Source organism: Amphiura filiformis, chromosome 1 (assembly GCF_039555335.1).
Source record: "Amphiura filiformis chromosome 1, Afil_fr2py, whole genome shotgun sequence".
NCBI classification, from domain to species: domain Eukaryota; kingdom Metazoa; phylum Echinodermata; class Ophiuroidea; order Amphilepidida; family Amphiuridae; genus Amphiura; species Amphiura filiformis.
In genome coordinates this window covers 61037589-61060665 of record NC_092628.1, presented here as the reverse complement: position 1 = coordinate 61060665, position 23077 = coordinate 61037589, and the positions used below count along the sequence as shown (strand labels likewise).

Here is a 23077-nt window from a genome sequence, read left to right as displayed (position 1 = left end):
TTGATATTTGGTGGAGTGTTGATACGAGCAATATTAGTGAGACTATATCCAAGAGATCGTATTTGATGAAATACGTCAACTCTGTTGATCACAGGTTGAGGATGACCAAATGAGAATGCATAACCTTCTTCACTTTTAGCAGCTCTGATGTCATCATACCAACATCTATGAAGCCTTGTACGGTCATCACTGATGACAACATCCGCCTGGTTAGCAACAAATACACCAATTTGTGTCAGCCAAAGAATGGGTGCTGGATCTACAGAAGTAACAGTCCAATCAGTAAAGATGCCGTTGTTTATTCTGCCACTCTGAGCAAACACTCGTTCTTCCAGTCTCAAAGTTTTCCTTTCTCGCAAATTCTGAACCCATTGTTGGATATCATTGATCAAACCGGGGATATTGTAGTATGCAGCTTCCACTCTCAACGCATCTGTTTCAGCGAAATCGTCAGGTAATAAAAGTCTGTTGTTGCGTAAGTAGCCGAGAATGTGGCGAAATAATGGACCGTCCCTATCAAGCATGAAGTCTCTGTATCCGCCCGCCTGTCTCATTAATTGCCCTAATGTAGAATTAGGAAAACGAGTTAAAGTAGTAACAGATGTCGTATACATAGTTCCGCCAACATTTAAATTGACTATGTCAGCCATTATTATTAATGCTATGCGATCGCAGATTGATGCAATATAATATTGCATAGGGTTATTCCAGAAATATATCATCAAATCGTTTCCCGCACTTACATTGATTTTGGTTTAATTTGTAACTTATTAATTTGAAATCGAAAGATAAATAATATAGGGTCATTCAAAAGTTCCAACTCATTTCTTATACTGTCAGTTCTTCTACTGGTGGTAGCTCCTTTTAGAAAAAGCAAAACTTAGCATGATTATGCACTGAGATCATGGCAGATCCGCGGATATACAGGGTGTCCCAAAAAAAAGAGGCCCCTCATTGCGCCCTCTTTTCTCCTATTTTTGAAAGAGTGATCAAATATATTTTGGTATGTAAAGAAACCTTGAGTCGTTAGCTTTAATAAACAAAAACAATTATATCAATCGGCTCACAACTTTTGAAGATATGTTCTTTTAAAGAAACGTACCCGATTTTCACTCTGTCCACGGAGAAGGTTTGGCTACTTCAAAGATTGAAAAGGAGTACACATACCATGCATGAATATCAAACATTCCTCAATGATAACTTTATAAAATAACTTTATTTATGGAATAGGCTTTACCGGTGGGTTTATGGGCAATGGATTTTGTTAATAGTGTCATTAATTTGTGGGTAAAATGGATGCCGAATGGGACTTCTTTTGCTTTCCTTGCAACTACTTATATTTTTATGCCTTTTTGTTTTATTATGTTTCTTACTTTCTTACTTTGTTGTTTCTTGCTTTCTTGTTTTTTTACAACATAAGTCATTTCTCTTTTTAGGATAAAAGGTCGCCCTAAAAAGGCTGTTTGGTTTGTCTTTGGTTCTTCTGAAGTGAGTTTACTGTGCTGCTCTGCCTCCTTGGCGAATACAGGTTTCAGCCCTGGTCCTCATTGAATCAATTGCGTTGCGTACCATCCTTGTGCGCCGGATACTTGCGAATGCATTTAGTCTTGGATTTTGCCACAAAGGAAACAAATCAAGTGCGCTGATGTCTGGTGATCGTGCAGGCCACTCCACAGCATGAGCCATCCCAACCACTCTGTTTGCTATCCGTGGACAGAGTGAAAAACGGGTACTTTTATTCAAAAGGGCATATCTTCAAAAGTTGTGAGCCGATTGAAATAATTGTTTTGGTTTATTGAAGCTAATGATTAAAGGTTTCTTTACATACCAAAATACATTTAATCAACTTTTCAAAAATAGGAGAAAGAGAGGCTGCAATGCGGGGCCTCCTTTTTTTGGGACACCCTGTATTGATACCTTTTCCAGATTTCTGTATAGTTGACTTCAAAACCAAAGAAAGTTCTGATACACAGGAAACAAATCTTAACACGTTTTCGTGAACATTTCTAAGTAAACTGAAATATAATTACCAGCACTAAAAAGGACACTTTGTTTTTATTTCAGATATCCTTTAGCATCTCTTGCCATTTTATCGGAATGTCTGAAACTTACAGGGCATAGAAATCATGCGGTACTTTATGCAAGAAATCACTTTTAAAGTTTTGTGTCAGATCTGGTATAATTTCAAATTGGTTTAACATACCAACTGCCATATATCAATTGAAATATCAGAATGCTTCCATATTTTAGTCTTTTTCTTAAAACACTGATAAATCATGCACGTAATTTCGTCTGTTTGAAGAGGAGCATATACATTTGATCAGAGTCCTTATCTGCTCGTAACTGGAGAGAATTGATTTTGTTCATGAAAAGTAGGGGTTTCCTGTCATTTTACACTATTTTAATAATTTATTTTAATTGACCAAATCGGGTTTTTAAGGTAACTTCTCTTGACTTATGTCTTTTATGAGATATCCAAATCTTGGTTTAATTTCTACTTCCTAAAAGGGTATTCAAACAAAAATTTCTCGTAAGTTAGACTGATGATAATACTCAACAGAAGTAGATATACATGTATGATGCTTAATAGTAGAACATTTTGAATGCCCCTGAACCATGAACTGTCAAGTGCGATAATTAGGTAATCATCCAAATAAATTATAAACATGATAAACAGCGATATTTAGTTTCACGTTTATCTTAATACTAATTATGGCGTGTCTGTCCTCTGTCCGCGCGCTATCGCGTGCGAGTGGCTCGCTAACGCGTGCTCGCGGTGCGTATAACGCGAGCGAGCGGTGCGTATCGCGTGTGCGCGGTGCGTATCGCGTGTGCGCGGTGCGCTATCGCGTAGTGCTGCGGAGTACCGACGGGCGCAGTGCGAGCAACGGAAAGTATTACAGTGACTAACAGGTGCATCTCATCGGACCAATAGGCCTATTTTAAAGACATGATTAACATACCCGTTTGCGTTCACATTTCTCCCGATTGAATTGACGGCCTACATCCAGACACTACTAAAATTTCGGGGTATTTTGGGTCCTCCGATGTGGTTGCAGGACAGGGTTTGGAAGAGGCGAACGATGGGTTTTCAGATTATAGGTTCCGAAGTAAGCGTCACAGCTACAAAACAGAGTTGATAGTTGTGTCTTAATCATTGAGAGACATATATCGTATAGGTCAGGACAAGTATTATAGGTAACGGGCGTTGGGTAATTAGAGATAGGCCTATCACGAGAACCGCCCAACCCGAGAACCGCGAAATCTAGTTGTAAATAATATCACCTCTCTTCATTTACATGCTTTAATAACGTGTATTTGAAAGCGGGACGAATTGTGCGGTTTGGTATTTTTATTGAAAATGGACCAAATGGTGTTCAAAATAAATTTACCAAGTAGTGGAAGCAATTGTTGAATGACGCACCCAATTATCATACAGTGTCCGATCTAGCAGGCAAACTTTAAGGGTAAATATTGTCATTGTTCTTGTGTAAAGAATTAATCTATTGATTATCTTAGATTCTCGTATGACGCAAGTACTTGTTCATGTTATGTTTCAAATAGGGAAAAGGCATGTCCAGTGTCAAATATGACGTCAGCACCATACGCAATGAAGAGAAGGAGTTTCCAATCTATATGCTATAAAAGTCAAAAAGGGTTATATTATAAAGACTGCACAAAAAGTAACGCAGCTGTTATAAATACGCCGATAGCTTCAGAACTAATAACTGTTTTCACAATATTGCAACATAGAAAGAAGGATGATTTATTTACGCGTATTTTGAAACCCCATTTTTCGTTCAATATTAACAACACGGCAGTTTCTTTAAAGAAAAATACCCGAATTAAAAGTTGCAGCTATTGTATTGATTTTGAAATCAGCGCGAAGATAATGGCGGGTTTCACGTGCCACAATGCTGCGTAATAACCATTGATCGCTGTAAACTGCAACTTTTAAATCGGGGTATTTTTCTTTAAAAGCACTACTGTGTTGTTAATATTGAACGACATTTGACAAATGGTGTATCACAATGCGCGTAAATAAATCACCCTTCTTACTATGGCCTATTTACCGATGATCATAATTTTACCGATTCATTATGAACGTTTATAATTTTATGTCATGGAAATTACAATAGCACTACCGTATTTACACCGTATTAAATTGCACCGTGTTTGCAAGATTTCATCGAATCACTGACCTTGAAAATGTTTTGTTCAATTATTGCTACTATAACGCCTATATACACCTCAATGGCAGCCATAGCTGGGTCCCCGGTGAGTCCATCCCACCTAAAATGTGAAATGACACGGCCTTGGCGGGGATTTTAAACTGCATTCCATCACCCGTGTTATACGTAGACAATAGAATGATGAAAGTTTATAGAACACAAAACAATATAATTTCGATTTTTAAGCGGCTTTAATCCACCCAATTGGGCAGTCACCCAGTAATGGCGGGGACCCAGTAATGGACGAATGAATTCTAACCATGACTTGGTGTTAAAATGTTGCCTTGCCTGACCCCTGTGACTGGGAAAACGATAATAGGTTGACAGCCATTTTGTGGACGACAGGACCTAAAAGTCCGTGGGCTCCTATAGATATCATATCATAGTTTTCCGGATAGATAAATATCATTATGTGGTATATTTACACGATGAACACATAACTATAGAAAGCAGGACTATGAGTCGAATGAACCCTGGTGTGACATCATGGTTCATACGAATGTAGGCAAAAGATTGGTCAACAGGGACACTGGGGCAGAGCCAGGGGGCCCGCCTGCCCCCCTAAAAAAAGTCACCAAAGGCCAAAAAGGTCCACTTTACGAGCGTAGCGAGTAAAAAAAACCGGGTTTTTGTGAGTTCTTTTATGCCAGTTATGCCGGGCAGTTATGCAATTAGTGGCGAGTCATTCCATAATTTGACCTGCCTATTATCATTCAAACAACTTCTTGGCTTTGAAACTTGAAAGTGGTGGTATGCACCAATTCAGGCAATAGGATAAGATTTTGACCCTATGACATGATATACTTCTAGTGTCCATTTCTCAGTTCAGCGTTATGCATTCTTCTTCTGTGCATTATAAAAACATCCCAAAAAGTACTACCCCTTGATTACGAGGCAATAGCTCAAAATCTATGCATCCGATTTTAAAACTGAAATATCAAAAAGAAGCCCAGTTTTGTTTTGCAAATTTTGATACCTCGTTTGTTTAATAGTCCAACATATGTTGCCATGGTGACCCTATGAAAAAATTTAAAAGTTGCATTTAAATCCATAGAGGTTGTGCGTGAAATTATTGATTGGCTCCAAACAAAGGATTTAAACCGGTGTCCTTCACCGTAATCATGGCGCAGTGCAGTCCATTCAATCAAATGTTGTCATCAACCTATTGATCGTAGTGCATTTGTTATGTGTGTGAGACAAACAGTCGCGGTAGATTGCAATCATGCTTTTGCTAAATGCATTTGAGTAGTCCGCCATATATACGGTATGGTACGTCATATGCACAAACTCTATTGAAAATGTTGCTTTTGTTGCTTGAGTTCCTGTTCTTCACACATCGAAGTGTTATTTTCCAATAATATATTGATTTAGATAACGAAAATCTATTTTTTTTATTGCTGTTTCGACCAACAATACCTATACCCTTAAGCAGGGGCATGGCTGGATAACATTCTATGCATGTTGTATGCACACCTTTGTTTCATAACCATTAAGGTATAGGACATTTTTTGTTGTTGTAGCTATAACCCCCTCTCCAGAATTATTTAAAGACGGGTAACCTGATTGACAGCCTAATTCCCCCACTTTACCCCATCAAAATGCAGATTTTGGTATCAGGTGCAAGCTCATATTTGTCTCATTAACAAACTGAAATTACGCGTTCCAAACCGGTATACGGTATTTCCGAAGAAATCATCACAAAATTGAATTAGTCTTAATTGTGGTATACCACATTTGAGACTAATTCGACATTTTTTAATGATATCTTCGGAAATACACCGATTTGGAACTCCTAATTTCAATATGTTAATGAGAAAAACAGGATCTCTCATTTGATATCAATTTATTTACATGAATATCATTAATAAAAACACTGTAGTTATCATGATTATTGCGCTGTATAGATGTCAGTAGTTCCATAAGGAATTAGTTCCATTTACAAGAAACATTTACGTGTTCTTTTTACATTTTATGTTATACGTATATTTTAAAGAATTCCATTTTCCAAATCTATCAGGTCACCTTCCTTTAACTATATTGTAGTTGCTCAAGTAGCATTCGATGCAAATTTTGTTACGCAATTCGATGCGGTTCTCTTTCATGGGCATAATACCTAAACTGAGGCTATAGCGCCCTTTCCAGGCTTCTGTAATATTAATCTCCATAAACTACATGTAAAATGAAAAAGGTCCATAAAAAGATCGGCATCGAATTGTGTAGGCTAATAGAATAAAATGTTTTCGAGAGGGGCTATATGAAATATTTTTTTATGTATTGTATGTCACTGGTATGTATGGTCCTTTCAAAAATAAAATATCCATCTGAAACATAGGTGTGCATATATCGATACTTAATGTATACCAATATAAATGCACAACTGGTAGAAAAATGCACAATTAATAGAAAGCCTGAGGACTTGGAGCAAGTCTACACTTTATTAGGTATGGTAACAAGGGCACCTTCTTTTCAATAGCTGCGCTGTACGATAAGATTTTCTGTTTTAAGGTTATACGATGTATTGTTGGTCGAAGCAGCAGAAAAAAAGTAGTTCACAGCATCTTGCGAATGGTAGTGAGCTTCAGCAAAAATTGCATTGCTCAATTCATAGCGAGCGTGTAGAAGAATTCAAATATCACAGATATAGGCTACTTTTGTAGGTCCTGTGGTTCTTGAGTTATGTTGTAAAGAGGGCTGAAACAACAACACTTTTGTAAAACGTACATAACTCATTAACAACAATAAACTAAGCAAGTTTTCAAAGTATATGATTTGTAGAATGAACTTTTGCAAAACACCAAAGTGTTATTTGTCAATAATATATTGATTCAGATAATGAAAATCGATGCTTCGACCAAAAATACCCCGTATACCCTTAAGTACTAAAGTCTGCAGCTTTCATGATTGCATACTAGATGTCAACACCAATGTCAGCCGTTCAAAGTCTGATCTCATACTGTCAAAACGTTACATAAACAAAACGAACAAAAATATCATTGTCTACACTATCAGGTTTATAATGTTCGATTTATACCATGAAATGAAAAAAAAGAGAACATTTATTGTTTTTGTCTGAATTTCACACTTTCGGTATTTCGCATAAACATGATAAAAAAGTCCAATATTTAGATTATCGTTGCGTTCGGAAAATAACCACGAGGAGCTGAATCTTTAGTTATCTACACAATTCAAATATGTATATATTACTTCTCTCGCTTTTGAAATGTACGAATGGTTTGACCATCTCATGGATCTCAGGCGAATTGGCAGAATTGAACTTTTCTTTTCTTCAGCTTATATCCTAAGGAAGCAATTTCTTTGAAGACACATTCTTCCTGTACAGGTGCATCTGGTTTGCAGAACCCATACTGGTATCCTTCATGAGTCACTCCCATGCGAATGTCATTATACCATGAACGATGTAATGTTGTGTCATCATCGCTGATAGTTGCCTCATCTTCACTAATAATTACCTCGTTGTTATCATTCCCATCATCATGATTATGACCAAATATACCACTTTCGCTCAGCCATAGAATGCAACTTCGGTCTCCATGAATCATCCAATCCACGTAACTACCAGCGTGCCAACGGCCGCTTTGTTCGAACACACGCTCTTCTACTGTAACAGTATTCTTCAATTTCCAGTCTTCGATGGCTTCTGCCATCTTTGGAATGTTGTAGAATTCTACTTCGGCGGTTAGAAGTGAGATTTCTTGAAAATTCTCGGGGAGAAATAAGCACTCATGATCATTTCGTAAGAAATTCAGAATGTAGCGGAAGAGTGGTCCATCTCTGTCGATAAACGCACGACCACATCTGTCGGTGTCGATACTTGTGTTTTCAGCGTTAAACATTTGTCCAAGTACAGATTGGGGATATTTTGTCAAAGTCGAAAGATGAGTTTCGTAAATTGTCCCTCCGACATTTAAATCAATATGTTGGTCTGCCGCCATGTTGGTATAGCATATTACCTACTGTTGCAAAGTACAGTAATGAATTACCAATTATTATATTTTGAATGGACAATTATGATATCGCAATATAAATGAACTTTGATTACAAGCTTCGTCGGGTCGAATTCGATTATTAGTCTTAGTCCAAAGCCGGGAAGCGGACGTTACATCATATAAAATCAAAAGATATATTTTTCGTAATGTATGTGCTATATACCATGTATACCCGGGGATAATATTAGTAAATTTAGTTGCCCTGAAGTCTGGTCAGCAATTTTATAGATAGACACATTACAATGTGTCTACCCATAGCGACTGACTGATCATGAAAGTTTGAAGTTATTTTATTGTGCTATTTTGACAGATCCTGTAATAAAGATGTTCCATCATATCCACAGAAACGACATGATTAAATCTAATTGGAAATAGTCCTTCGTGAATACTCTCGGTTGATGTTAAAAACTAAGTATTGAGGCCAGCGGTAGCAAATTAAAGCTCTCCACTTCCCACACCCATAGCCGAGTATTTATTGAAGGAGTACGCGGTCACCATAGAGCAGCACTCGGTCACAATGCCTTTACACTGCTTTGACAAAACTTTTATTTTTGAATCTTGCCTTTGTATAAAATTAATCTTTTTTTGGGGGGGGGGCTTTGGGCGCGAGCCCCATGGGGTAAATGCAGGGGCGGCAAAAAGAAGGGCGGCGGAAGAAGAAGGGGCGTAAAGAATAATTATTAAAGAAAAAAAGGGCGGGGCAGAAGGGGCGGCATGAAGAATTATTAATAATAAAGGGCGGACAAATTATTGAAAAGGTTAGAAAAATTGTTCAACGAATGAAACTATAACTCCAAAATTTGCAAATTTGTGTACTTCTAATCAATGGAAGCACGGCATTAGTTCTCATGTTCGAGAACGCCTTATGTACAAATCAATAGGGCTTGCAATGGAGCAAACTGCAACTTTTAAATTGGCATCTTCCTTGGGTTTGTGATGTCGTGTCTTAATTTCTTGAACGATTTCAACGAATGAGGTCTTAAATTCGAGCTAAAAGACGCAGCTAATGACTGCTTGTTCCAATTGTGACATACCTGTCTTTGTTTAGGATTTACAGGGGGTGAACATAACTGGTACCTTAAATGTTTGGCTTACTGTATAATCAGGTAAGGTATTTACATAGATAATAAACAATAGAGGTCCTAAGTTTGATCCTTGTGGAACCCCGATGTCAATAGCAGCTAATAGCATTAAAGTTTAAAAGTATTGAGTTTACATTTACAGCTTGAATTTTACCATGTAGATAGGACTTAAACCAAGTCAGAACATTACTAGTAATGCCATAGCTTTTAGGTTTTACAAGAGGATTGTTGTGGTTTACAGTGTCAAATGCCTTTTTAAAATCACGAAATAAAGCTCCAGTGATTTTGCCGTGATTCATGTTCTTTAGAATAAAATCGGATACATCTAGAAGAGAAGTGGAAGTGGAATTATTTTGTCTGCAACCAGATTGACATGCAAGATGTGTTTGTTAGTCAAATATTTATACAGCTGATTGCCTATCAAGTATTTTAGAGATAATTGGAAATACAGAGATGGACCTGTAATTACTTACATCATATTTATCATCATTCTTAAAAATATGCGTCACTTTAGCTTTCTTTCAATCAGAAGGGAAACAAAATTTAGTATACATTAGTATATATATACAGTAAGCCAAAAAATTAAGGTACCAGTTATGTTCACCTCCTGTATATCCCAAACAAAGACAGATATGTCATAATTGGAACCAGCAGCCAATATCTGCATCCTTTAGCTCGAATTTAAGACCGCATTCGTTGAAATTGTTTAAAATATAAAGACACGGCGATCCCAAAACCCAAGGAAGATAACAATTTAAAAGTTGCAGTTTGCTGCATTAAATGCCCTATTGATTTGTACACAATCGTTCGTGAACAAGAGAACTAACGCTGCGCTTCCATTGATTAGCACGTTAAAACTAGCGCCGTGCTTTCGTTGATTAGAACACAAAAGTGCAACTTTTGATTTCGTTTCTTCATTAGGTTTTTAGATCACCGTGTCTTTAATTCTCAACCAATTTCAACAAAAAGGTCTTAAATCAGAGGTAAAGAGTACAGGTATTGACTGCTTGTTTTAATTTTGACATATTTGTCTTCATTTAGGATATACAGGGGTGAACATAACTGGTACCTTAATTCTTTGGCTTACTGTACTTTAGGACGGTATATGACCCCCAACAATAGAATGCTGAATTTCTCAGGTAACTGCATCAAGAACACATAATATTCAAATACAAAAAACATTCACAGCCTCGACAAATAATATACCTCGTAATAAAATCAAAAACGGGTAAAAAAATTCAATTATTGTGTAACAGCGGCCAGTTTGAATTTTTGTGTTTCCAGAAAAATGCTCAAGGTTTCGCATCTGGCACTCACTGGATTTGGAATCAGCACATAAAAATGGATTTTGTATATATCACAAAACAAGGTTGTTGTGAATTATCATTAAGGTGGTACTACAACACTGGCAAATTTTGTGCCTATTTATGCATTTTTCTAAAAAATTATAGCGTATTGGTGACAAGTAAGATATGTATATTATACAAGGACTACAACTACTGCACTGGAAATTTTATTTCAGCACAGACAACAGTTGTGGAGTTACAGTCAAAAATGAGGGAAACCAATATCTGATCAATAAATCAATAACTACTTGCCTTGAGTTGCTGAATTTCCAGTGCAGTAGTTGTAGTCCTTGCCCCTATAATATACATATCTTACTTGTCACTAACGCGCTATAATTTTTGAGAAAAATGCAAAAATAGGCAAAAATTTGGCCAGGGGTGTAGTACCACCTTAAGCCTAGCTTGGATTATAGGCACCTGCCCGGTAAAACGTTAATAATATGATGTCGGGTCGGTTACCAATTTAATAATCCTATGGCACCACTTTTATGAATAGCCTGTCGGCAAATCAATTTGGCACAAAGGAACAACGCGTTACGTAATCTATTACTCTCCATGTTTATTACAACCTCCTTGGTATTACGTATCATTAAAAAGGGTGTTTAAAATTGTAGTAATTGAAAACCACAAACTTGAGGTATTTTTCCAAATGATTTTGTTCATGATTTTGCATAAGAGGAGATAATATGATAAAAAGGCGGGTCTTTGAAAATTGAAGAACACGCATTAGTTTCAAGTCCACTTTTGTGTTGAGTGGGGCACAAACACACACAAACAAATAAACAGAAACACAAAAAGCACAAGCACGACCCTCTGTAACCCTATGGTGTTGGCAAACAGTCCAAGTAGTGGCTGAGCCAGATAGGTTGGGGGAACACTTGGAGGGACAAAGCTGCACTATTTTCAGAGGAATAGTTGACATCATGTGGTACAAAAATGCCTTCATAGCAATTGAACCGGCGTAGCTGAAACTGGAACTGAGCTTTTGGCCGGGAAATGATCATCAAACATACGTACATACAGGGAGTCCCTGAAAGAACTGTATCGTCAGAAACGTATTTGTTTGGGTATATTAACGCCACATCTAAACATAACTAAATAATTGGTGTGGTTGAGGAATAAATCAGCTATCACTTACTTTTTGAATTTTGACAATTTAAACCGTTCTTGAAATATAAGAATTTTACCAAACTCTCTCATTTTCACACCATTCCACAGATTCAAATATCAATCGATGACCTGTATTCGGACTGCACTGCGCATCATCCGCACACGAGGCGTCTATTGTTACTGATAGATATTTGACTCTGTGGAATGGATTGAAAATGAGGTAGTTTCTTAAAATTCTATTATTTCAAAAAGGGACCGGTCAGTCAGTATTTGATAGCTGATATATTCCTCAATCATATCGGTTATTTAATTATGTTCGGTTTATGCGTTAAAATACCAACAAAAATTCAGTTCCCGATGATACATACAGTTCTTTCAGAGACACCATGTAGCTAAATGTTAGCCTTTATTTCACCCTCACTACGAATGTGGTTATTTTACTATTTTGTAAATGTGAGAAATCAACATTTGGTTATCTGAGAAGATAATAACTCGCTTGTCTATGCCCAAAACATTGATTATAGTCTATTATTACTTACACTCTGAACGCTGGTCAACCGATTCTTTTGTTATGCATAGTCACGCTAACATTTTTAACCAAATGGAAAACTTTCATTGGGAAAAAATTTTGGGGATAGCAGAAAGCCACTGGACTGATTCTGGGGAATTCTCCAGCCAGGGATTCAAGATTTTATGTGCAGGAAATGACACAATACACCGTGCAGGAGTCGCATTAATTCTAAGTAAGACCGCACAAAACGCACTTCTTGGATATAACCCAATTTCAGCACGCCTCATATCAGCAAGATTCAAAACACAGAATGGAGCAATGACCATTCTGCAAGTATATGCTCCAAACACAGCTGACTGTGAAGAAATGGTAGACGAATTCTACGATCTTCTCCAGACTACAGTAAATAGAACTCCAAAAAGTGATGTCCTCATCATCATGGGAGACTTAAATGCTAAAGTTGGAACCAACTGGCAACACTGGGAAAATATCCTAGGCAAACATGGTTATGGTGAAGTAAACCAACGTGGTGAAAAACTTCTTAACTTCTGTGCCGTAAATGATTTATGTATTAGCAATACAATATTCAAGCAGAAAAAGGATTCAAGACAATGGACATGGGAGTCTCCAGATCAACGCACGCACAACAAAATAGACTATATCATGATAAGCAACAAGTGGAAAAACTGTGTGCAAAATGCCAGAAGCTACCCAAGCGCTGACATTGGATCAGACCATCAGCTTGTAATAGCCAATATACGCATGAAATTCCACACAATCAAGAAAGCCAAATATCCAAAACAGTACGATATCTTCAGACTCAAAACCCCCAAACCAGAAGGGACTACGAAATTGAAATTGAGGACGCTTTGCTCCACTAATGGAACAGGATGATCAGGACACTGAAAACATGTGGACAGAAATTAAAAACGCCTTTAGTGAAACATCAAAGAAAATACTTGGATACAAAAAGAGCCAAAAGGAAAAACCCTGGATAAGTGAGGAAGTTATCCAGCTTGCCCAGGAAAGAAGCAAAGTCAAACAAGAGAAACTTACTGATCCAACCAAACGGAGCAGATATAACTTCCTAAATCGTGAAATTAAGCGAAAAACCAAAGGATGCCGAGACAAGTGGCTTAAAGACTTATGCATCAAGGTAGATCAAGCGCATCAAGCTGCAAAATCCAAAGAAGTCTACTCAACAATCAAGAAAATTACAAAGAAAGCAACCACCAAAATGCAAACAGTGAAAAGCAAGGAGGGAGAAATACTCTCTGAAGCAAATGATGTCAAAGAAAGATGGAAAGAGAACTTTCAAGATCTGTACAACAAACAGAACCCAGTTAACAAAGATCTCGCAAATAGTATCCCCCAAATGCCAACCTCTGCTGAGGAACCGGACATCTTACGCGATGAGATCGTCAGCTCAATAAAGAAACTTTCCGATGGAAAAGCCCCGGGCTACGACAGCATTACTGGTGAAGAACTCAAAGCAGCAGGAGACATAGGAGTTGATATTATACACAAATTGTGCAAAAAAATTTGGGACGAAGAGGAGTTTCCCAGCGACTGGGGAAAGGCAATCATCACCGCCATTTATAAGAAAAAGGACAAGCTAGACTGTGGCAATTACAGAGGAATCAGCCTACTTAGTCACTCATGCAAAGTTCTCACCCTAATTCTTCAAAGACGCATCATGAAAAGGGCTGAAGAAATCCTTTCAGAAGCACAAGCTGGGTTTAGACCAGGACGGTCAACAATTGATCAACTGTTCACCCTGAGACAGATGATGGAAAAACACCTCGAAAAGGACAAAGGACTCTTCTGCTGCTACATTGACTTCGAAAAGGCCTTTGATTCTGTGTGGCAGGAGGGCCTGTGGAAGGCACTTGGATTCTTCGGATTCCCCAACAAAATCATTAAGCTCCTTGAAGCACTCTACCGGAAATCTGAAAGCGCTGTAAGAGTGAACGGAGAGTTAACAGAATGGTTTACTACTATAGTTGGAGTGCGACAAGGGTGCGTGATCTCACCTCAGCTATTTAATATCCTTCTTGAGCTGGTCATGTTATATGCTCTACACGACACAAACATAGGAGTAAACATTCAGGGACAGCTTATCAATAATCTACGCTTCGCGGATGACATTGCACTTGTTGCTGGGAGTGAAAACGACCTGCAAACTCTGGTTGACCTTGTGCATAAAAGCAGCACATCACTGGGACTGAAAATCAACATAGGAAAAACTGAAGTACAGGCAATCACCAAAAAGTACACAAAGATAGATATAAAATCAATGAAACACCACTAGACCAGGTTGAGGAGTTCACATACTTAGGAGGGAAGCTCTGTCAAACGGGATCCTGCACAGAAGACGTGAAATTACGCATTGGGAAAGCCATAGGGACTGTTCAGAAACTCCACAAGATATGGAGCGCCAAAGACATACAGAGAAGCACTAAGATCGAGCTCTACAAAGTACTTACCCTCTCAATACTGCTGTATGGAGCGGAAACATGGACTCTAAAGAAAGAAGATGAAAACAGACTTTCAACATTTGAAATGATGTGCCTTCGTAAAATAATGGGAGTGTCACGTCTCGACAGGATCAGAAACACCACCATTCGCAAAACCCTTGACATGGAGTTTACCATCCTGGACAGAATATCAACAAAAAGACTCCGATACTTCGGCCATATCCAGAGAATGCCACCATCACGCTTTCCCAAATTAGCACTTGAGGCACATATCCATGGCAAACGCCCAAGAGGGAGACCACCAAAAAGATGGAGTGACTGCCTGAAAGCCGATTGTAGCAAAGTAAACATCAACTCTTTGGTCAAAGCTAGCAGACTAGCTCAAGACAGAAGGAAGTGGCAGGACATCATGAAGCAGATGGCACCACTCAACCCCAAGTTGGAGTGAACGCCATAGGTCAAGGTAGGTCAAGGTCAAGTCACGCTAAAAGTCGATCGATACATGTTAAAATCAGCACAATTCAGAGATAAACCTTTTGCTATGAAATTAATTTTCTCGGTCAAATATAAAGCAATATTTTTTTCTTCAGTAATGTCAGTTAAAAACATAGTGCTTGGATATACATTTTTTTTTAAAATCCTGGTGTTAAAATTAGGCATGAAATTGTGTATTTTAGTGTAAGATTTTTGATTTTTATAGGCCTTACCTCCGTCCGCGAGCTTTTTTCGGAATTAATTTTTTAGCATTTCAAACTAATATTACTCGCTAAAGAAAGATATTTCCCACCTCTGTAGAGCACATCGTGTGGGTCTATCTATTATAGTTTTGTCAGAATTTCCGTTTTGATTTCATCTTTTTTCACGTCATGCTCCTAAAATGTCAAACTCAGTACTTTATCTCGAAAGCAAGCAGCAGAAATAGTCGATAATTCCATTGTTCTAATCCAGGTCCCTTCTGCATTGAAAGCAAGGATTACTCGACCAGCGATTTTGTAGCCCAAATCTCCCATTTGATTGCTTTGATAAATTAACGTGAATTTTGGATATTTGCTGAAATTTCCGAAATTTGGGTCGGCATTCATTTTTTTCCCAATTTGTTCAAAATCTGGGTCGGTCGGGCCCGTAGAACAAGGTTTTCTTTTTTCGTCGCCTAAGCGCCAAATATTTGAAAATTGAGATGACACTGCCAAACGAGATGGCGTGATTACGTGTAACAAATTTTCACCAACTCGCAATACATGCAACAGTAACAGGTGCGTAAGTTTTTTTTTTTTTTGTAAAATGCGTAAAAAGCCACGTCCATCAGGGATGAAATCAAAACTCGACCGGCGGTTGACCATCCGTTCCGTCCGGTTTCCATTGTTTAGAACAATATAAACCAGACGGAACCGCACGGAACCGGCGGTCAACCGCCGGTCGAGTTTTGATTTCATCCCTGACACAATTAGGTCTTTTAGGATTTATCGCGTTGCATTGGGCGCTTCTCCACTCCCCCGGCCTTGAGCTTTTTCTAGTTGCCAAATCAATTCAGGGGTGCTGTGATTTCAAAGACTTTTTTAGCTAGTTTTGTTTCACGGTGCTTACATTCTGTTGTCTATATTGTTGTGGTTTAAACATTTCCTATGTGCTACAACAACATAGGCCTAATATCTTTAAAAAACAATGTGAACATAGTTATTCCTGCATGCTTTATTGTGTCATTTTACTCTGCTTAAAAAATTGCACAGATAGAATTTTAATTTTCACAGATATACTCATTAACTGTCTAATCTACCAAACAGACTGCCTAAAGTATTTAACTTTCCTAAAAAGTAAAAAGTATGTGAAATCACAGACTGGGTCTCTGAATTCAGAGGAGTCTGTGAATTCACAGCGCCCCGAATTGAAATAGGGAGATTGTCCACTTTTGAACTAAAAATAGACTATTCTAAATATTATCCCCTTGGACATTCGTTTTGCCTGCTAATGCCAAAATGCGGCTTGCACTAAGGGACATAGAGCATGTCGAGTGCATTCGCCCCGGTCATGGGTTTTCCCCTCGAGTTCCTGCTTGTTAAAATGGTCATCTTCGACATGCATTTTAAAGGCTATTTTAACAAATTGGCTTGACTCCGAGGACCCCAGAACAGGTCATGCAGGGCTACAGGAAAACTAGTTACTGTTTAAATCAGTTTGATATACATTTGCACCTCCATAAAACTCACTGTTCAAATGTACGAATTTCATATAGGCTACATTATAGACTCCCAGGGTAAATCTCTGCCCCTCTGCAGGCAATGCAACCCTATAAACATTTGATCAGATACTGTTAAAATGGGCTTAAAATTTCTCGACTCCCAGCAGTGTACTTCGGTTATTTATAAATGCGCCTTTTATAAATACGCACGTGACCCATGGGTACGACATACCAAGACCAGCAAGCGTGACCAAATCCTCATGCATTGACCACTATACAGAAAGGGATAGGAACTCTGTAGATAAATATCATCAAATTTAAGTATAAAATTGAATTGCAAAATTATTATACATTTTGCAATTCCGAATTTGTAATTATGTTATTCAACGACGGAAACGTTTACAATATAATCACAAAGTTGAACAAAATAGACAATTTTGCTGCACAGCAGTCTCATGTTGTTTCCGCCTTTGCATTCAAATGTATAGAAAGACCATTCGCTATGTAGAAGGTCACTTCGAGACTTACTGTCTATAAGCTGTTATGTCAACGCGGAGGTGATCACGTGCGTATTTATAAAAGCGCATTTATAAATAACCGAAATATACTGCCCAGAAGGATCCCCAACGTTCACCGCAACTAGGTCAGGTCGTGCAAAGCTACAGAAAAAACTTGATCAAAAATCTGCCCGGTAACAGGGCCGGCCAACTGTGCATTAATAATATATCTATATCGTCATAACTTATCAATATGAGAAAATGATCTGCTGTTTAATACTATTAATTTGATGATAAATTTAAAAGATATTACACTGATATCAACAATAAAAACTAATGTTTTACAAGTTATTGAACTGTGGTCTGAAGTCTGTGGTTGAACACTAATGATCTTGTAGTTGATAACTTTAAAACAGATATCCCATAAGGGACCGTTCAGTATTTTCCGAATGCTTTTTTAAAAACTTTCATTAACAACCAGTGGCTGAAGATTAAGAATCCAACGGGTGCCAAAAGGTACAATTGGGTAAATTATTAAGATTATTACGGTCAAGGGTCACACAAGGGATTTAACTTTTTGGGGCGAGCTCTACGGAGGGTGCCCCCTTAACATTTGTCTTGGAGTGGCAAATTGCTTCAATTTTTAGTTTTGCTAGACTTACTTTGCATCTGTTTTGTTTAAAAGTACGTGCTTAGAATAAATAACACAACTAACCTGATTTTGATTATATTTCTGTTTACTAACATGCACTGAATGCAAGTAAAGTAGTTCTATACACAACAGGAATTTTACGCTTGAAATACGAAATTAATTAACACCTTTTATCATACTAGCATAAATTAACAACACATAGATTGGAATATTCCATGACTAGTCTACTTGAATTCAGCTGACGTCGGCACCGTAACCCTTCCAATGCAGGAATATAATCACGCTGCGTGCCTCAATTCTCTCCATCTTACTGACATCTAGCGCCACCTGCAATCTGCAAAGAAAGTAAATATACTTATGGGACCATTTTTGCACCATATGTACATAAGGACCAATGATTACACTGAAAAAATTTCATCGATCCTTCATTTCTGAGTGATACCCCCTCGTACTAGTACCCCGGGACTAGAACATACCCTTAAAAGATGCATTAATGGGCCTACGCAACTTCAGAGTCATACTGGCTCTTCAATTTATATATCTTTATTCTTGACTACTTGGGGATCTTGAAGGGGAATCTGACATTTTTATTGTTAAGATATGAACAGGACCAACAATATGAATATTGATTCCTCCGTGAAGCTGGCCCTACGCAACTTCGCGGTTATACTGGCTATTCAATTGATAAATTATCTCTATATCCCCGACTATTTGGGGGTCTTAAAAGGGAATCTTACATTTTATTGGAATCATTAAGTTTAAATGAAGAAATTTCAATGGGGAATCCGTAAATTAAATTTTGAGCGGACACGAGAGGAAGGCGAATTTTTAGTCGATTTGATTGGGTTTTGATGTGTCCCACCCCCTGCACTGGCGTTAATATTGAACGTCCCTAATAGCTCGACAAGTGGAGATGAGACTCATATAAAAAGCCGATGTATAAGGCGGTTGGATAAATGTCACCAACTAACCACTGGAGCTGATCAGTCATTCAACTGGACCAGTAAGTTTTTATTTCAAATAAATATACTTAATGTATACGCTGTCGAAGTAATGATGTAACAGGATTAATTACCACAACAATAGATTAATACAATTTTTGAATAGATCGCCCTGCACTACAAGCAGATTGCACTCATTAGCTGTGTATGTCTGCAATCATAGATTGAATACAACACCTCCCTTTTCAAAGTTACTAATCTTACAGGTGCGAGTGATCAGCATTTCTTTAACTATGGTTCAATGCATAGGTACCGCGTGAATGTTGTAGTGCAGGGCGATCTATTCCAAAATTGTATTCATTTATTGCTGTGGTAGTTAATCCGATCGACAGCGTATATAGAAGCTTGTGCTGCAACAGGAGCGCTGCAACAGGTAGTAATTCGAAATGTGCACCATTTGTAAAAGCTTGTAAATTAAATTGTACCGTTTTCAAAATATATGCTCGATCGAAACACATCAGGATTAAATGATTATCATTAACATAATGAAAAATAAACACCGATCCTTGAAAGAACAAAAACCTGTATGTTTATTTTTGCTTAATTGTTTTTATTAGACGATACAAAATGAGGGCCTTCGTGTGTCTACTGCTGTTCATTGCTGTAGCTAGCGCCGAGCTAGCCCGGCTTGAAAAAGTCATGGAGCCTATACCTGGACAATATATTGTCGTATTAAAGGTATGTTTATGTTATGTACCAACGCACTGCAGGGTTTATTGTTCTATTGTGTCTGATTAGAGCGCTGACATATTGCAAAATGTGGCCAATCAATATTCATGAAGTTGTGCGATCGACACCTATGATATATAGCCCCTGATCATGCTGATGATGATATTTGGGGGAAATCCTTCATTAGCGAACTATATTACTTTAAAAAGCTAAAAAGTTGATCAAAACAAAAGCTCACGGGCCGAGATGAAGCCTGCCAACATCGAAAATCTTACAATGGAAGACTAACTTTCATGCCTAAGTTTAACACCAGGATTTGAAAAAAAATATACAGCATCGAGCATTATGGTTTAATTTTGACATACTGAAAAAAATTAACATTATTGCTTTTCATTTCAACACCGAATTTTCGATCGCTTCTAGTGCCTAATTAAAAGACTGAGTGGGCGCGCCTTGTATAACAATAGCCAGTGAGTGACTAGCGTTCTGAGTGTGTAGTGTATGAAAAAATCATATCCGGATGTATGTCCAAATAAGATCCGTATGAGGTACAGTGACATAATTTGGTAGTGGGTTAAAGGTTCCTGATTAGATTTTCAGCGCAAAATATGCTAGTTAAGTAGCTGATTTGCATAATTTAATATGCTAATTAAGTAGCTGATTTGCATGATTTTAATATGCTAATTAAGTAGCTGATTTGCATATATGGTTATGTTTTCATTTTAACCAATATCTGGAGATCCGTATGCAGTTGTGTAATTTGGTAAAGCCCTATATTTTAGGATTAGATACACGATCACGCATAAGAAAAATCATTTTCAGGAACTTTAGAGTTTATCAAAGTTGGAGTTGACTGGTAACGAAAAAAGAACCACATTGGTATCATGGCTATAGGCCTATAATTACAATTTTGACCCAACTTTTGATTCACCAACGCGCTTCGTGTACCGACGTACTGTACTTAGAATGACCCAACGGCCATGGTGGAGGAGGGGGAGGAAGGAGGGCACCGGCAACACCCCACCCCAGCCCACATTGGTCTGTACCAACGTTTTGCTCTCTTTTGTCGTATGTTATAATGTTTTCCGAGATCGTACATAGAGAAATCATAAGAGCCACCAACTATAAATGCCTTTTTAATTTATCGATTAGTATTTACTTTCTCTTAAGTTGTGTGCTTACACATGACGTTCTATTCGTTACTTATTTAGAGACCTTGCGAAATGAAGTTAGAAACCACAAACTTTAACGTCTAGAGGATTATAGAGGATTATGTATTCAAAACCACTCTGCCATTAAAGCCGCTTGAAGTTAAAGTTAACGCGAGAATCTATAGTGTGCCGTAAATTATGATGAAAATACGTCATAATTAAGAACAATAGTTTGGATATTTCCTCATAGACTACATAATTACCACTTATGTATTATCTAGTTAATAGACCAATTATTGGAAATCTAATTTGGTTTGGGTAAAAAACATGACACATGTTGCTGAAAATTACTGATATTTTTTGTTCCAAACGTCACACTTGGTATATACTTTTGTGTGTGCTCATGACGTACACCAAATCAGCTTGCGGAACCAAGTTTTGGGTTCGGCTTCAACGCCAAGGGGATTAAGTTCCCGTAAAATGGCCTGATTTTACGGGACCCAGCAGTGTACTGAACTTCTGCGAATTGCAGCTACTGTGAACATTTTTTTACAACGTTGCGTGTCTTATAATTACACCTCTATATAACCAACTATGCTTGTACTGTTCAGGTATTTTATTTAATTATTTATTTTATTCATTTAGGCCTACATTATGTACCCCAATTCAGCAGAAAGCTGGTCTAACATGTGCCACGCTATACGCTGACACTCTTTAAACACACTCATCAAACATAAGTTATACATTGGGGCATATAGGCCTATGGATATTGTATGTCAACCAAATTATTCATTATTAAAAGAGGAGGCCTATTTGTTACAAAAAATAAGAATGTCAGAAAAGGAGCATCCAGAAATATGTTGGTTGAAATTAAAAATTCTGGGAGTTTTTAAAGAACAAAATGAGGATCATTCGGGGAGATATATATAATTCGATCAGAATGCAAAGATGAGTCCTTGCCCTCCTAAAAGAAAACTCCTGGCAACGCCACTGGGGAGTGGGAAAGTGAGGATAGATGAATAGATGGAGGGCGGGGAGGATATGGAGAGGTGGTGGTGGTGGTGGTTTGGGGGGGGGTGCACTAGGGAGAGCAAACAGATAAAATGGGCTTGTGTCCTGATGGAAATATAAAATTGACAAAGCTAACGTTTACTGGAATAATAATTGAGCTTTTATTATAATAATCCGGGACAATAATATAGGCATATCACAAGAATATTTAATTCTCGCTATTCACAATAAGGGCGCCGCCAGCGGTTTGCGATGTAATCGTGATGTATCATGGGAAAAGGTCGACATCCAAGTCCGCGCAATACGAATATTACCATGCTATTACATAGGAACACGTGACAATATTTTTTAGTTTGTCAAAATAAAGGTGTTACACGCGAATCGATACTCAATAATACTTAATAATGTGATTTGAAATGTGCACAATTAATTTTTTCTCTATCGATTTGCGTGTAATGTATTGAAGTGTTACCAACAAAGCACTTCGCAAACAAAAGGGAGACATTTGTTGCAGTCGCTTTTACATACCCTTCTTTTGATCACCCATTGATACACTTCCCTAGTTTAAACAACAAGACGCTGTTGGTACAGAAACCAATCTGACGTTCGCGTTGAAGTGAATTTGAGCAAGAAATCCAATCGATATTTTTGAAGTTGCCGTTAACGTTCCAGTAAGGTTTCATACTTCATTCCTTGCCGGGTAAAGTGTTAATATGATGTCAGGTTAGTATCAGATTTAATGACCGAAGCCTTTTGTCCGAAACAATAGGACCACTTTTGTTGATAGCCGGTCGGCAAATCAATTCGGCATCAAAGGAACAATCCACTTGACTCTGATGTGACATAAATTTTCCCTTTTATCTTTAGGATGAAACCAACCTAGATAAGTTCATATCTTCTATGGAGTTGGGAGCTGTGGCACAGGGGATACAAACAGAGATAAGATACAAATTTGGCCATGTCCTTAATGGCTTCTCACTCCGTATACCTGACACATTTGTAGAATGGGTAAGATTGGAACTTTTTTTTCATTTTACTATTCTTGTAAATCATACGACGTTGGAAAATTATAATGGATATGATGAAGAGGACCTCTTTTCATAATACAAAATGAACTTGTAGTTTTTGCAGCATCGCGCCTACATTTATTTATTA

At 37.8% G+C, this 23077-nt stretch overlaps 1 protein-coding gene and 1 long non-coding RNA gene across 2 annotated transcripts in view; one reads left to right on the top strand and one right to left on the bottom strand.

The window, feature by feature from the left end:
- LOC140150325 (uncharacterized) overlaps positions 1 to 23077 on the bottom strand; it is a 444264-nt gene that overhangs the window by 373900 nt on the left and 47287 nt on the right. The window lies entirely within an intron of this gene.
- Positions 19655 to 23077, top strand: part of LOC140168337 (aqualysin-1-like) — a 42634-nt gene continuing 39211 nt past the window's right edge. The window contains exons 1-2 of the mRNA XM_072191712.1: positions 19655 to 19769; positions 22790 to 22930. Of these exons, the coding sequence (XP_072047813.1) occupies positions 19659 to 19769; positions 22790 to 22930 (252 nt within the window). The 5' untranslated portion in view covers positions 19655 to 19658. The remainder of the gene's footprint in view (positions 19770 to 22789; positions 22931 to 23077) is intronic.